At 43.6% G+C, this 14837-nt stretch overlaps 2 protein-coding genes across 2 annotated transcripts; both read left to right on the top strand.

The window, feature by feature from the left end:
• The first annotated feature begins 253 nt into the window (after window positions 1–253).
• LOC109794167 (uncharacterized) lies at window positions 254–1623 on the top strand. The gene is made up of 2 exons (XM_020353645.3): window positions 254–1280; window positions 1359–1623. Exons 1-2 carry the CDS (start codon window positions 999–1001, stop codon window positions 1470–1472), a joined length of 396 nt encoding a protein of 131 aa, XP_020209234.2. The 5' UTR covers window positions 254–998; the 3' UTR covers window positions 1473–1623.
• Window positions 1624–12028: 10405 nt separating this feature from the next.
• LOC145953374 (uncharacterized) lies at window positions 12029–14494 on the top strand. The gene is made up of 2 exons (XM_083067313.1): window positions 12029–12423; window positions 12525–14494. Exons 1-2 carry the CDS (start codon window positions 12029–12031, stop codon window positions 13996–13998), a joined length of 1869 nt encoding a protein of 622 aa, XP_082923439.1. The 3' UTR covers window positions 13999–14494.
• The last annotated feature ends 343 nt before the right edge of the window (window positions 14495–14837 follow it).

Raw genomic sequence — 14837 nt, 5'->3', positions numbered from 1 at the left:
TGGTCAATGAGATGGTCACTATAAATTTTTTTATCAATATTTATTCTTTTTTTTTTTAAAAAAAAAAAACTCAAATCCTTCCTTCATTGTTTCTATTTTTTGTCAAGATTTAAATCTCGAATCTATGTATCGGAGAGTTGGGTCACGCATGTCGAGATGAAAACATGTTTATTTGCAGGTGTCCATGATAGAGACACGTCAATTTTGTAGGTATTCGTAACGGAGACGTGTCCGATTTGTATGGACATGATTTGTCGAAGCGTCCAAGGCACTCATCCGGTGTCTGCTCCAAAAGAGTGTCGTACTTGGGGATACAACAGTCTCAGACCAGACCGTACATATTTAGTAATACTATGTTAGTGTTTTAAAAAAAATATACTTAAAATAAATATTATTTATATACTTTAAAATTATCACTAAGACCAAAATTATTTATTTTATATCTTGGAGGAATAAAAATAAAAAAAAAATATTTTATGTAGAACAAAATCATAAGTAACTTATTTTACCATAACAAATATTATTTTACTAGGATTAAAAAGTTAAAAAAACATTTATAAATTTTAAAAGAATAAAAAATAAAGAAAAAAATTTCATGGGATTCAAAATTCAAACTTACTTATTTTATGTAGATTAAAAAATATTTAAGCCTGTGCAAAAATACAATATACATTCAATTTTCCATAAATTTTGGATAAAAAATTATTTTTTAATCTTCATAAATATATTATATTTTTTCCTTTCCATTTATATATTCTACGACCTAAATTCAATTTTGCATGAGTTTGGGGTAAAATATATTTATTACTTCCGTAAATATATGAATAAGTGATCATTTAATTTAAAATCATGAATTTTGTTTATTAAATTATTTTTTTATAAATTTAAAACTTTCTAGCGAGAAACACAATCAATTTGAACATTTGGGTTGTTTTCTGAAAATCTCGAGTTTCGTCAAACTCTTTCTCTAATAAGAGCGACATTTTCTTTGTTTCTTTATGGTGATGCCAGAATTGAGCCAAGAGAGGGGAATGAGTTTCGATCTGAACGACGTCGTTAAGGAGGAGGAGGAAGAAGCGCGGGAGTCATCACTGTTAGATAACAAGTGCTCCACGATGAAGATGCAGAACGACGTCGTTAAGGAGAAGAAAAGCATGCAACTGCGTTTGCAGCTATCAAGGGAGGAGATCGAGGAGGATTTCATGAGCATGACGGGCCGTCGGCCACCGAGGAAGCCCAGAAGGAGGCCCAGGCCCACCTTCGTGCAGAACCTACTCGATGTTAGTTTCTTCTTCTTCATGTGTATAATCTATATGCTTTTCTTGACTTAGAATATTCAAAATTTGATTTTTGTGCAGAGCCTTTTTCCTGGTTTGATGTTAAGAGAGGTTACACCTGATTTATACGACGTTCCTGAACTACCTCAGTCTGGGAAGAAGAATAACAGAAAAAGGAAGGCCAGTGATAAGTAGGATTTCAATTTTCATTTATCACTTTTCATCTGCTTTAGTTTGCTACGGATATGTCATTCATTCCTTCTATGTGAAAAGCATTACGATTTCACAATTTTGAACCGCTCAATTATACTTGATTTCGGATATTCATTTACATTTGATAGACCAATTTCTTTTTTTTTTTTCTTTAAATTTCAATTTCATTACATTTTTTTATATTGACGAATAGAAACTGTACTATCCGTACTGCGAAGCCGGGCTCCGAGCTCGGCACCACAACGCAAGCCGACCTCGGACGTGCACCGCGTGGCATCAGCTCGACATTTAAGTGAATCATAACTGATTCCCGAGGATCTCGCCCCAGACGAGGTCCGTTATCTAATCATATTACATCTTATCTCAGGCCCAAAGCCCAAAGCAACCCTAAATCACACCAAGGTATGTGCATTACATATACGAGACTAATACTCACACAAACACTAACTTTAGCATCTGAGTCTCTTTTGCAGGTACCACCCCCATCTTGGAGCATCAACGTACCAGTGAAGGAGGCTCACCGATCTTACCTGGCGGATCAGTTCTACAGCAGATTTCCGGTAAGAACATTTGGCGCCCACCGTGGGGCCGATCAGGATAGCTCTTATCGGCCACGCTTATGGTTTGCACCAGAAGCCATAGCAGACGTGCAACAGACGACGAAGATCATACAACTACCATGGATAGTGAAGCGGCGTTAAGGAGGCTGATAGATCAGGTCGCACAAATGCGGCAGCAACACGCCGCCGATCTACAAAACATGCGCGCCCAACACGATACTGACCTAGCAGCAATGCGTATCGCTAATGAAGCCGACCTGGCGACGCTACGCGTCGAGAACGAGCGTATTCGCGCTCGACACCACTCTGATCACCCTCCTCACGTGAGCAGCCATCACGAGGAAGAAGAACATTCAGTCTCTCAACCTCAGACAGCGACCAAGGCACCAACTCAACGACCAGCCACGCATCGGTCTCATGCACCAACGCACAGGTTGGCCCGTGAAGTCAGCAAGGCCCCTACTCATGTCCTAGGGGATCAGGAAACCTTCCGCCGCCATCCCTTTGTGGATGGCATTATGGAGACTCCACTCCCTCAAGGGTGGAAACCTCTCCACCTCGATCGCTACGATGGCACGACGGACCCTGATGTGCACATTGACCTGTACACGACACAGGTAAACCTCTACATCAACAACGATGCTATATTGTGTAGGGTTTTTCCGACCTCGCTCAAGGGGGCCGCACTCAACTGGTACACCCAGCTTCCCGCTGAGTCAATCGAGAGCTTCAACACCCTGGTCAGGCGGTTCACAGTGCAATATGTAACAAGCCGACCTCACCACATCACTTCGGCCGCCCTGGCCAGTCTTAGGCAGAACGACGACGAGCCACTTCAGGCATTCATGGAGCGATTTGCGGCCACCTCGGTTAAGATAAGAAATCTAAACCCCGAGGTCGCCCTGCACGCCATGCTCATGACACTCAAGCCTGGGCCCTTCGTCGACAGCCTATGTCGTGAGGCTCCTCACGACATGGACGAGCTTTGCGCCCGGGCAGCGGGCTACATCCAGATGGAAGAGCACTCCGCTTTCCGTGACCAGGTTCGTGGCAAAGGACCAGTGAAGCTAGAACAGGGCCACAAAGACAAAATCAAGGTCAACAACGACAGCCAGTTCAAAAAGTAGGCTAGGGCAAACAGAGGGGGGAGATATGACTTCTACACTCCCCTGAACGCGCCCCTCGTACACATACTGGAGGAGGCCAGTAATAGCAACCTGCTCACCCTGCCATCACCAGGTCACACCCCCAACAATGCCGACAAATCCAAGCACTGTCGGTACCACAGAAATCACGGTCACACCACTGAGGAGTGTCGCTCTCTCCGGGACCGTATTGAAGAACTCATCCAGGCGGGCCACCTCGGCCAATATGTCCAGCGAGAACAGGGTCACCAAGAAGGCTATGGTGGACGAGGACGAGGCAGAGGCCGTGGTTCGGGAGCTCGCACGGACCAACCCTCTGGCTCCCAACAAAATGCCGGTGGCGTAGTGCAAGCCGAGATAAGCCAGGAGACAGGGACAGCCCCATTACGGGGAGTGATTAACACAATCGCAGGTGGATTCGCTAGGGGAGGCGCCAATAGCTCGGCCCGGAAGAGACACCTACGGAATATCAACTGCATCTACTCTACCACCTCGGCCTCACACCAGAGCTCACCGCCAATTTCTTTCTCTAACGAGGACTACGCTGGTGTCAGCCCTAACCAAGATGATCCCATGGTTATCCTCGTGGAAGTTGCCAACTGGGAAGTACAAAAGACACTCATTGACCAAGGGAGTTCGGCCGACGTCCTATACTGGCCGACGTTCCTCGGGTTAGACGTCCCCCATTCTCTCATCCAACCTCACACGGAACCCCTAGTCGGTTTCGCAGGAGAGCGAGTTCACACTCGGGGATACGTAGACCTACTAATGACCTACGGAGCACCTCCGGACACAAGATGAGTCATGGTTCGGTACCTCCTCGTGGAAGCCAACACTTCCTATAACATAATCATCGGGAGGCCAACCTTGAATCAACTCGGAGCAGTAGTGTCCACCCCACACCTCACCATGAAATTCCCAGGGAATGACGGTAAAATCATATCCGTCAAAGCAAATCAGAAGACAGCTCGGCAGTGCTACACCGAGAGCCTGAAGATCTCCTCGTCCAGCAAGCAAAGCAAGGGGGATCCCCCCACCGTAGCTCACATCACCCGTAGGGAGGCCACTGATCTTGGCCCAAGGACCGATCCCCGTAGTCTTCCTTAAATTTCATTTCAACTAACTTTGTATGAACGAGTCGTGCACTCTTTTCCCGCCTCAGTCTTTGACTGAGAGGGTTTTTAACGAGGCACACAGATATATCTAATAAAATGACTCATTTTGCTCAATCCATATCCTTATTTTATGTTTTCATAGAAGACGAGATCGAACCAACCTCTTTCACTCTCACCGAGGTTGAGTACGAACCTTTGCAAGAGTTAAATAATGCCAATCTGAGGTCGAGTTCGAACCTCGCAACGATTAACTTAAGGTCGAGTCCGAACCTTAATACTCTTATCCGAGGTCGACTATGAACCTCGTCAAAGTCTGAGGTCGAATACGAATCTCAACACTCTCATTTAAGGTCGAGTCTGAACCTTATTAAAATCATTTTACGCTAATTTGAGGTCGAGTACGAACCTCGTTAAAATTTGAGGTCGAGTACGAACCTTAATACTCTTACCCGAGGTCAAGTACGAACCTTGTTAAAGTCTGAGGTCGAATACGAATCTCAACACTCTCATTTAAGGTCGAGTCTGAACCCTAATAAAATCGTTTTACGCCAATCCGAGGTCAAGTACGAACCTCGTTAAAGTCTGAGGTCGAATACGAATCTCAACACTCTCATTTAAGGTCGAGTCCGAACCTTAATAAAATCGTTTTACGCCAATCCGAGGTCGAGTACGAACCTCGTTAAAGTCTGAGGTCGAATACGAATCTCAACACTCTCATTTAAGGTCAAGTTCGAACCTTAATAAAATCGTTTTACGCCAATTTGAGGTCGAGTACGAACCTCGTTAAAATTTGAGGTCGAGTACGAACCTTAATACTCTTACCCGAGGTCAAGTACGAACCTCGTTAAAGTCTGAGGTCGAATACGAATCTCAACACTCTCATTTAAGGTCGAATCCGAACCTTAATAAAATCGTTTTACGCCAATTTGAGGTCGAGTACGAACCTCGTTAAAATTTAATCGACTCTAGTTTAAGACCGAGTTCAACCTTCACGAAAATTACCCAACAAAAGCCCGAAGGCAAGTGCGAACCTCGGCACTACCAAATCAAGGTCAAGTTCGAACCTTTACAAGAATCACCAAAAAACTGAAACCAAGTACGAACAGCAAACGTCGAACACGCGTCCCACATCACAAACAACAAAAAACAAATCCAAGAGCGGAAAGGCTAAAAGAAAGCGAAAACACAAAAAAGACGAAGAAAAATATATATATACAAGCAATATCCCAAGTTCCATACTTGAATTCCAACGAAAAAGCAAAACAGAAAAACATTGACTAAGCTACAACAAAAATGGCCTACACAGAGGCGTTCTCGCTAGAGCTACCCTCGTGGTCGTCCTCCAGCTTCTTCTCCAGCGCTTCCCTCGCCGCCTGCTGCCTCGCCAGTTCAGCTTTCAAGGTGGCGACCTCCTCCTCTTTGCCACCAATCACGACCTCGTCGCAGAGGCGCTTCTCGGCCGCCGTCGCCAGTTCACTCTTCAGGGAAGTTATTTCATCTTCCAAAGAGCGAACCCGACCACGGGAAGACGTCACCTCATCTTCGAGGAAGCGCACCCGACTTCGGGACGAGGAGGCCAACCCCCGCAGCTCGCCCACCTGAGAAGCATAGTTCTCGATCGAGCGTAGAGAAATCTCTAGGGACTTCTGCACCCTCGCGAGATCCCCCTCGCAGCTCGGAGCTCGACACTTAGGACCTTGTGCTCCTCCTTAAGAACCTTATTCTCCCCCTTCAGGACCTTGCTCTCGTCCCTCAAGGGTTGAACTCGGCCCCTCAGTTTGGCTAAGTCCTCCTGCTGCTTGGACCACTGAGGCTTCCAGTGGCCCACAATGGCCATAGCCCGCTGCAGAAGGACCTGGGCGGCGTCAAAGCCATCTATAGGCCCGACCTCATCTATCAGCCCATGGTCTTTAGAGCTTAGCAAGCCTGAGGGAATAACTTCTCAGTGGTCACCCCCGCGCTCCATAACGAGTCCATGTCGGCCGAGGTGCTCACATGGTCCAATCGCACCTTCGAGAGGCCCTTCCCGAAGCGATGGGCTATGTATCGGCTCCGGGAAGCCCCCTACGACGAACCAGACGGCGCTGCCGAAGCTGCAGGGGTGGAAGCCGGCGTCCCCTGCTCGGCAACCGAAAAGTCCATGACAGGAACCTCCGACATCGCCTGTGAAAACCAGCACCATGTCAGAAAAGAGAAAAGACAACATACAGGAAATCACGAAAATCAGGGAACACTACTTACCTCAGCAGCATGGGCAGCCTGCTCGGTGGCGGGATTCGCCACCTCGGTAGCCTGGGCGGCCTGCCCAGCAGCCTGAGTCGCCGCCTCGGCAACATCCCCTGCCTGCGGAAGACGGCCCTAAGTCAGAACACAGAAAAACATAACAGAAGACATCAAAAAGCCAAAGAAACAAGGTACTCACCACCCCGACAGATTGAGCAACCTGCTCGGCAGCCTGAGCCATCCCCTCAGAGGCCACCTAAGAAGCCCCCGTGGGCGGTGGACTCTCGGTAAGGTCCACCGCACCAGCGTCGGCAGCCTTGGAGGTCACCTCCTCAGCCTCCGGAGGGGCAGAGGTCCCCCCGACCTCCTTCGCTCCCCTCTTTCTTTTTCGGTTAACTTTCAGGGGGGAAGCATCTTCCTCTCGAGGCTCGGGGACCTCGAGCTCGGTAACATTGTAGCGATGCTTTAACTCACGCCACAAGTTCTTCCCCATGATACCTACAAACAGGAAATAAAACACATCAGCAAAGGGAATTTACACAAACTCCAACAAACCACCAAAAAACAAAATACTCACTCTCCAAGCCCCTCTCCCTGTACGCCGAGTTCGCAAGCAACAAAACGAGCTTGCAATCCAACGGACGAGGAAGCGCGACGAGGTTCTCGATGGCGGCCGCCTCCGAAGCCGTCAGCTTCACTTGGCCCACCCCATGAAACCTAGACGGTCGGGGGCACCAATAGAAGGGAAATCTCGACAGCCCGCCGAAATAAAACGCCCCATCTTCCAATGGGTCAACATTCACAAGAGCGACTCGGAAAAACTCTTGTTTGAAATTTTTGTACGATTGGGAGTAGAGAGTAAACAAACCCCCATCCCTACTCCCACTCAGAGATAATATGACGTATGGCGGAACGCCTACCTTCAACTGATAAAAATGAAGGAAGACGGGAAGAGACACCTCTATCCCCAAAACTGTACACAGGACTTGAAAAGCCCTAAAAAAACCCCAACTATTGGGGTGCAACTGGCAAGGAGTCGAGTTGACAAAATTCAAAAAATCACACTCGAACTGAGTGAAGGGAAGACAGACACCTAAATCCCTAAAAAAATAGTGGTACATATAGAAATGGGGAGGGTCGGTAGACTTCCCCATATAGACGCCCTCACCGGCCTGACGGGGTTCAAGCCGGATCATCCGGGAAATGGAAGGGTCACAAACCCTACACGACCTCGGGATCCCATTTACCTCAAGAAAGGATCGAAAAACGCTCTGGACCCCCGCCATCTCACGCTTAACCCAGTCGTAGCCAGGGATGCCTGGCTCCGGGCCTCGAGGCGGATCCTTCTTCTCGACGGTGGCTTTCCCGGTAGCCATCGCCTTGCCGCGCGCCTTGCCCCTAGCAGGCGCAGAAGAACCGGCACCACTCACACCAACCATTAAAGAAAACGAAGATCTGGGGAAAAGAAAAAAAAAGAAAACTGTAGAAAGGAAGTACCGAAAACGGCGACGAAAACGGTGAAAATAGCAACGGAGACTAGACGGAAGCAAAGGCGCATAAAGCAGTTTGCGCAAGAAGCTAAGGAAGAAAGAAGACGAAAAGAGTAAAGTGAGAGGTGAAGAGGTGCGAGTGAGAGAAAAGAAAGTTTTCTCCCAAAATTCAAAACGACCATGCCACGTGTCAACCTAAGGGCACGCCTGACAACACAATTAATTGCAAGACCATCATTACATAACCGTCATTTCCCGTAACGCGCCACATGCACGTTTCTGGGAAATGAACAGTCGCGACACGTAAATTAAATACGTAAATTAAGAGATATATGATTAGAGTGTAACATGTTTAAAATTTTTAATTAAGGAAAAAATATTTATAAGAAGGAAGGATAGTGTAATATTTACATCTATGAGGGGATGTTAATATACATGATATTTTGGTGATAATTCTTTTTGTAAGAGAGGTTAACAAAACTTTAACGAAAAATTAAAAAAAAAAGGGGTGAGGTATTATGCATTAAAATTTGTGAAAGGAAGGAACAATAATTTTTTAACATAATAAAAGAGGATAGTATAATACTTGTATCTCCCAAGAGAGTATGTCAACCCTGACTAATGAGTGTCCTTGTAGCTAAGTTAGCCTTGCAACTAATTGATCATAATTTTAGTTTATTCCATTAGAAAAATTCAAGCATTCAAAAATTTGATGTAGAAATTACATTTTGAACACTTATTCAAGGAACCTAATTTTTCTGTTGATTGTCTTTCCATATTTGGTTCTTTTTGTCAATCAGATTTTATTTTGTTGAATTCGAATTTTTTCTTAATGATAACTTTTTGTTACGCACATGAGTGTTACATAGATTTTATTTTTATTTTATTTTATTTTTTTATTTTTATCTTTTAAGTTTTCATTTCTTAAAAAACAAAAATGATTAAAAAATGAAATTCAAATAACCATAAAATCATCCGATCTCCCTAATTCTAGTTAGAAAAGCCTTTTTAAAATTTAGAGTTCCTATTATGAATATATGATTTATTTAAATTTTTTATTTCTCCTTATTTTCATCCAAATTAAATCTTCTTCTTATTTTTTTCTCTCATTTCTTATGTATGAATTTTTATTTTTATTTTTTTTTCATTTATACATTCCAAATACATGATATACATCATATAAACAAATTTTGATACATCTTTAAACTTAAAAAAAAATTGATTTTGGTTCTTATAATTCTTTTCAGCCTGACAATTTTTATTTTTTCTTTTCATCCCTATAAAAATTTTGAACTCTTATTTTTAGTTCCTTTAAAAAGTTAAGTGATCATTAAGGTATTACCAACAACTAGTAGTAATTTATGTAACACGAATTCAAACACGACACGAGAATACGACATGGACAAGGACACGAGAATACGACAAAATAAAAAAATATAGGATATGTGGATATGACATATATATAATATATTATATAAATAATATGAAAAAAATTATATATTAATATGACAATAACTTACTAAGTCTTAAAAATAAATAACTAAAAAATATCATAATCTACTATAATTTTTTTTATATCTTGAATCGTCCTTTCCTTGTTTATATTTTTATTAAGATTTTTTTTTCTATTATGTGAAACTTAAGTAAAGAAAAACAAGAACGATTTTCTTGCTTATTTTTTGTTTTTATCAAGATTTTTTTTCTTTTTTTTTTTGTTTAAAAAAAATTCTCCAATCCTCTCTTCTTTGTTTCTATTTTTATCAAGATTTATTTTTTATTTTAAAAAAATCTCAAATTCTCCCTTCTTTTTTATCAAGATTTATTCTTTGTTTAAAAAAAAATCAAATCCTTCCTTCATTGTTTCTATTTTTTGTCAAGATTTAAATCTCGAATCTATGTATCGGAGAGTTCGGTCACGCATGTCGAGATGAAAACATGTTTATTTGCAGGTGTCCATGATAGAGACACGTCAATTTTGTAGGTGTTCGTAACAGAGACGTGTCTGATTTGTATGGACATGATTTGTCGAAGCGTCCAAGGCACACATCCGGTGTTTGCTCCAAAAGAGTGTCGTACTTGGGGATACAACAGTCTCAGACCAGACTGTACATATTTAGTAATACTATGTTAGTGTTTTAAAAAAATATACTTAAAATAAATATTATTTATATACTTTAAAATTATCACTAAGACCAAAATTATTTATTTTATATCTTGGAGGAATAAAAATAAAAATAAAATATTTTATGTAGAACAAAATCATAAGTAACTTATTTTACCATAACAAATATTATTTTACTAGGATTAAAAAGTTAAAAAAACATTTATAAATTTTAAAAGAATAAAAAATAAAGAAAAAAATTTCACGGGATTCAAAATTCAAACTTACTTATTTTATGTAGATTAAAAAATATTTAAGCCTGTGCAAAAATACAATATACATTCAATTTTCCATAAATTTTGGATAAAAAATTATTTTTAATCTTCATAAATATATTATATTTTTTCCTTTCCATTTATATATTCTACGACCTAAATTCAATTTTGCATGAGTTTGGGGTAAAATATATTTATTACTTCCGTAAATATATGAATAAGTGATCATTTAATTTATAATCATGAATTTTGTTTATTAAATTATTTTTTTATAAATTTAAAACTTTCTAGCGAGAAACACAATCAATTTGAACATTTGGGTTGTGTACGGGTAGGGAGGTCGGCCACCACCCTGTCGGCCATTGAATGGCAGAACCAGGCAGCCGAATGCCAATCGGCCACCTGGATCGGCCTATCGTCACTTATTACCTTTAATCAAGTAATTAGGGATTAATTAGTTGATTAGGGTGTATTACCTAATACGGTAAGTATGCTGCGAGGCCCATGGGGTCCGGGCCCATAAATGACAGTATAAGTAGCTCAGGACAAAAGGTAACGTCACTGTTCATTAATTATCCTAGAGATTCGAGCTTGTCCTGACTTGAGCGTTGGAGTGCCTTTTGCAGGTACCAACCCCCTCTTCGGCGTATCGGATTATTGGATCGGGAGTCTCGTTCGGCCTTCGAACTACAAGAAGACTTAGTGTGCCCTTCAGACAGGTACATTTGGCGCCCACCGTGGGGCCGAACCGAGACGATCTTAGAAGATTAATCGAGCAAAACAATGGCGATAACAAGGAGGACGAACACGGTAGATCAACAACACGAAGAAGAACATGTCGAGGTGGTGGATGAAACCAACCTTTCTGAGACCGTCCGTCTATTGAAACAAGAGATGGAGGCTATGAAACAACAGTGAGAAAAAGACGCTAAGGAGCTTTCGGCCTTGAAAGCTGAGAATGAGGCACTAAGGAATCAAGACACCTCATGGAAACCTACTCAGGTCACCAATACGCAAACCCAAGGGTCGCACCAGTCCCATACGATCCATACATCGGTCCCTCGTGCCTCGGCAGTAGCACCTGAAAAGCACCCCTCGGCCTTAACCACTGTCGGTCGGCCTGCAGATTTGACAACCATCGACTCACACCGACACCCTTTCACCCCCTCCATAATGCAACTCTCTCTTCTGGACAATTGGAAATCTTTACCCATTGATAAATATGATGGTACCACTGATCCTGATGAACATCTTGATGTTTTTCTTACGCAGGTAACCCTGAGTACTACGGATGATGCTGCATTGTGTCGCATTTTCCCCACATCCCTTAAGGGTAGGGCGTTGAGCTGGTTCACTCGGCTACCCCCTAACTCGATCGACTCATTCAATACTTTGTCATCTCAATTCACAGTTCAGTTCGCAACTAGCCGTCCTCATAGCCTGACATCTTTGTCGTTGGTTAGCCTTCGGCAAGATAAGAAAGAATCGATGCGGACGTTCATGGATCGGTTCAACAAGGCAGCCTTGGAAATCTGAGATCTTAACCCGGCGGTAGCACTTCATCACCTGACGACGGCTTTAAAACCAGGGCCATTCGTCAATAGCCTGTGCAAGAAGCCTTCTTCAGATATGAATGATCTGCGCAGAAGAGCGGATAAATATATGCAAATGGAGGAGTTGGCCGAGTTTCGAAGTCAAGCTCGGGCTGACCAGTCGGCCAAACCCGAGAAGCCAATCGAACAGACATACAGGGGGCGAGGCAAAGAAATAGCTCTTCGGGACCGGCTCGTGCGAGGTCCCAAATACTCCAATTACACCCCTCTTAATGCAAGCCGGGCAGCGATACTGGAGCAGGCTTTGGCAGCAGAAGTGTTGGCGGTTCCAAAGAGAGCTTCCACTCCGCCACGCGCCGATACCAGTATCGACACAACGATCGGCATGCGCAGGATCGGTCTGATAGACCTCGGCGCGAGCGAAGTAGGTCGCAAGAAAAAAGAGATGATCCGGCACCTTCACGTCGGAGGGTCATAAACACAATCGCAGGTGGATTTGCGGGTGGCGGCTCGACATCTTCTGCCCGAAAGAGACACCTTAGAGCTATTCGTTCGGTCAATAATGTGGATAGGCAATCTCCCCGACGATTACCAACAATAACTTTCACTGATGTTGATTTTCAAGGCATCGATCCTGAGCAAGATGATCCAATGGTGATTAGCGTCGAAATCCACAACTGTATAGTAAAGAAAACGCTGGTGGATCAAGGCAGTTCGACAGATATTTTGTATTGGAATACCTTTAAGCAGTTGGGTATTTCTGAAAGAGAGTTGGTCCCATATGACGACCCTTTGGTCGATTTTGCAGGGGAGAGGGTGAACACCAAAGGGTATATTAAGCTTTTCACTCGTTTTTGTATTGACGAACAGGAAAGCAGGGAAATTCAGATAAAATACATCGTGGTAGACGCTCACACATCTTACAACATCCTCTTGGGACGACCATCGTTGAATATGTTAGGCGCTGTTGTGTCAACTCCGCACCTAGCAATGAAGTTCCCTTCTGATAAGGGGAAAATCATCACCATCCACGCCGACCAAAAAGCTGCTCGGGAATGTTATTTTGCTAGCTTGCAAGTAGCTCCCATCGAAAGAAAATCAAAGTCCAAAAGGGTTCATGTCGTCAACTCTTCGGCATCAGTTGAAGAACCAGTTTGGGATCTTGATCCAAGAATGAATGATGAAGAACGCATAGAGCCGGTAGAATCAAAAAGAGAGCTACAGATCGGCTCGAATTCGGCTCAAGTCACATACATCGGTGCCGACACATCTGAAGAAGACTGTTCTATCTTGCGCCGGGCGATAATGAAAAACAAAGATCTTTTTGCATGGACACCTTCCGACATGCCCGACATAGATCCCAATATCATGTGTCATAAATTATCAATTTGTGCCGAAGCGAGACCGGTTGCCCAGCGTAAAAGGAAAATGGGAACCGAACGGAAGCAAGCAGTAGAGGCAGAGGTGTCCAAGTTACTAGCAGCGAGATTCATTCGGGAAGTTCACTACACCACTTGGTTAGCAAATGTGGTAATGGTGAAAAAGCCGAACGGAAAATGGAGAATGTGTACTGATTACACTAATCTCAATAAAGCATGTCCCAAGGATGCTTACCCACTCCCGAACATAGATCGGTTAGTTGACGGTGCCTCCGGACACAGAATCCTCACCTTTCTCGATGCTTATTCGGGATACAATCAAATCCCCATGCATCCCCGTGACAAAGAAAAAACAGCTTTCATAACTGATTCGGCCAATTATTGCTATCAGGTTATGCCCTTCGGGTTAAAAAATGCAGGTGCAACTTATCAGAGATTGATGAACAAATTCTTCCAACACCAAATCGGTCGAAGCATGGAGGTGTATGTTGACGACATGGTTGTTAAATCCCACGACATTGTCCGCCATGTAGTTGATCTTGCTGAAGTATTTCAACAATTGCGCCGGTATGACATGCGTTTGAACCCTGAAAAGTGTGTTTGGGGTATCAAGTGGAAAATTCCTCGGGTTTATGTTGTCGGCAAGGGGTATAGAAGCCAACCCTGATAAATGCATGGCAATCATCAACATGGTAAGTCCCAAAAACCTTAAGGAAGTCCAGAAGTTAGCAGGATGCCTTATTGCGCTATCAAGATTCATCCCCTGTTTGGCCGAAGCAGCCAAACCCATTGTAGGATTGTTGAAGAAGATCAAGAAGTTCGAATGGTCTGAGAATTGTGAGGAGGCTTTCAAGACTTTGAAGGAGCGCCTCGGCTCGCCACCTATTCTTTCCAAGCCCGATCCCGCGATACCAATGGTGGTGTATTTGTGCGTATCAAACGACGCAATCAGCGCCGTTTTGATTCAGGAAAAGGTGGAGCAACAACCTATCTACTTCGTCAGCCGTATGTTACAGGAGGCCGAGACCAGATATCAGCTTCTGGAGAAGATGGCGCTTGGGCTCATTCATACCGCTCGGCGCCTCAGGCAATATTTTCAGAGCCATCGTGTCATTATCCGAACTGATTGCCCGATAGCCAAGGTGTTGCGAAAGCCAGAACTAGCAGGACAGATGATGGCGTGGTCTGTTGAGCTATCAGAGTTTGATATCAGCTTTGAACCACGAGGTCCGATCAAGTCTCAATACTTGGCTGATTTTGTTAATGAATTGCAACCGAAAGGCCGTTTCGAGAATGACGTGTGGACCATACACGTGGATGGCTCGTCAAACAGTCAAGGCAGTGGCGCAAGTATAATTCTTGAGGGACCGACAGGAGTAACCCTGGAACAGTCTCTACGATTCGCGTTTAAAGCGTCAAATAACTAGGCCGAATACGAGGCACTATTGGCAGGATTGAGACTCGCACAAGAAATCGGGGCTACACGATTGATATGTTGGACCGACT

Source organism: Cajanus cajan, chromosome 11 (assembly GCF_000230855.2).
Source record: "Cajanus cajan strain Asha chromosome 11, NIPB_CcT2T_4, whole genome shotgun sequence".
NCBI lineage: Eukaryota > Viridiplantae > Streptophyta > Magnoliopsida > Fabales > Fabaceae > Cajanus > Cajanus cajan.
The sequence above is the reverse complement of the archived record's forward strand: the minus strand, read 5'-3'. Positions and strand labels throughout refer to the sequence as shown.

What these genes read in the sequence shown, in the direction of transcription:
- LOC109794167 (XM_020353645.3), top strand. Translation starts at nt 999, where the DNA reads ATGGTGATGCCAGAATTGAGCCAAGAGAGGGGAATGAGTTTCGATCTG. An exon ending in TCGTGCAGAACCTACTCGAT is followed by an intron (nt 1,281 to 1,358) that starts GTTAGTTTCTTC and finishes ATTTTTGTGCAG; the next exon opens with AGCCTTTTTCCTGGTTTGAT.
- LOC145953374 (XM_083067313.1), top strand. Translation starts at nt 12,029, where the DNA reads ATGAATGATCTGCGCAGAAGAGCGGATAAATATATGCAAATGGAGGAG. An exon ending in CGGCACCTTCACGTCGGAGG is followed by an intron (nt 12,424 to 12,524) that starts GTCATAAACACA and finishes TAATGTGGATAG; the next exon opens with GCAATCTCCCCGACGATTAC.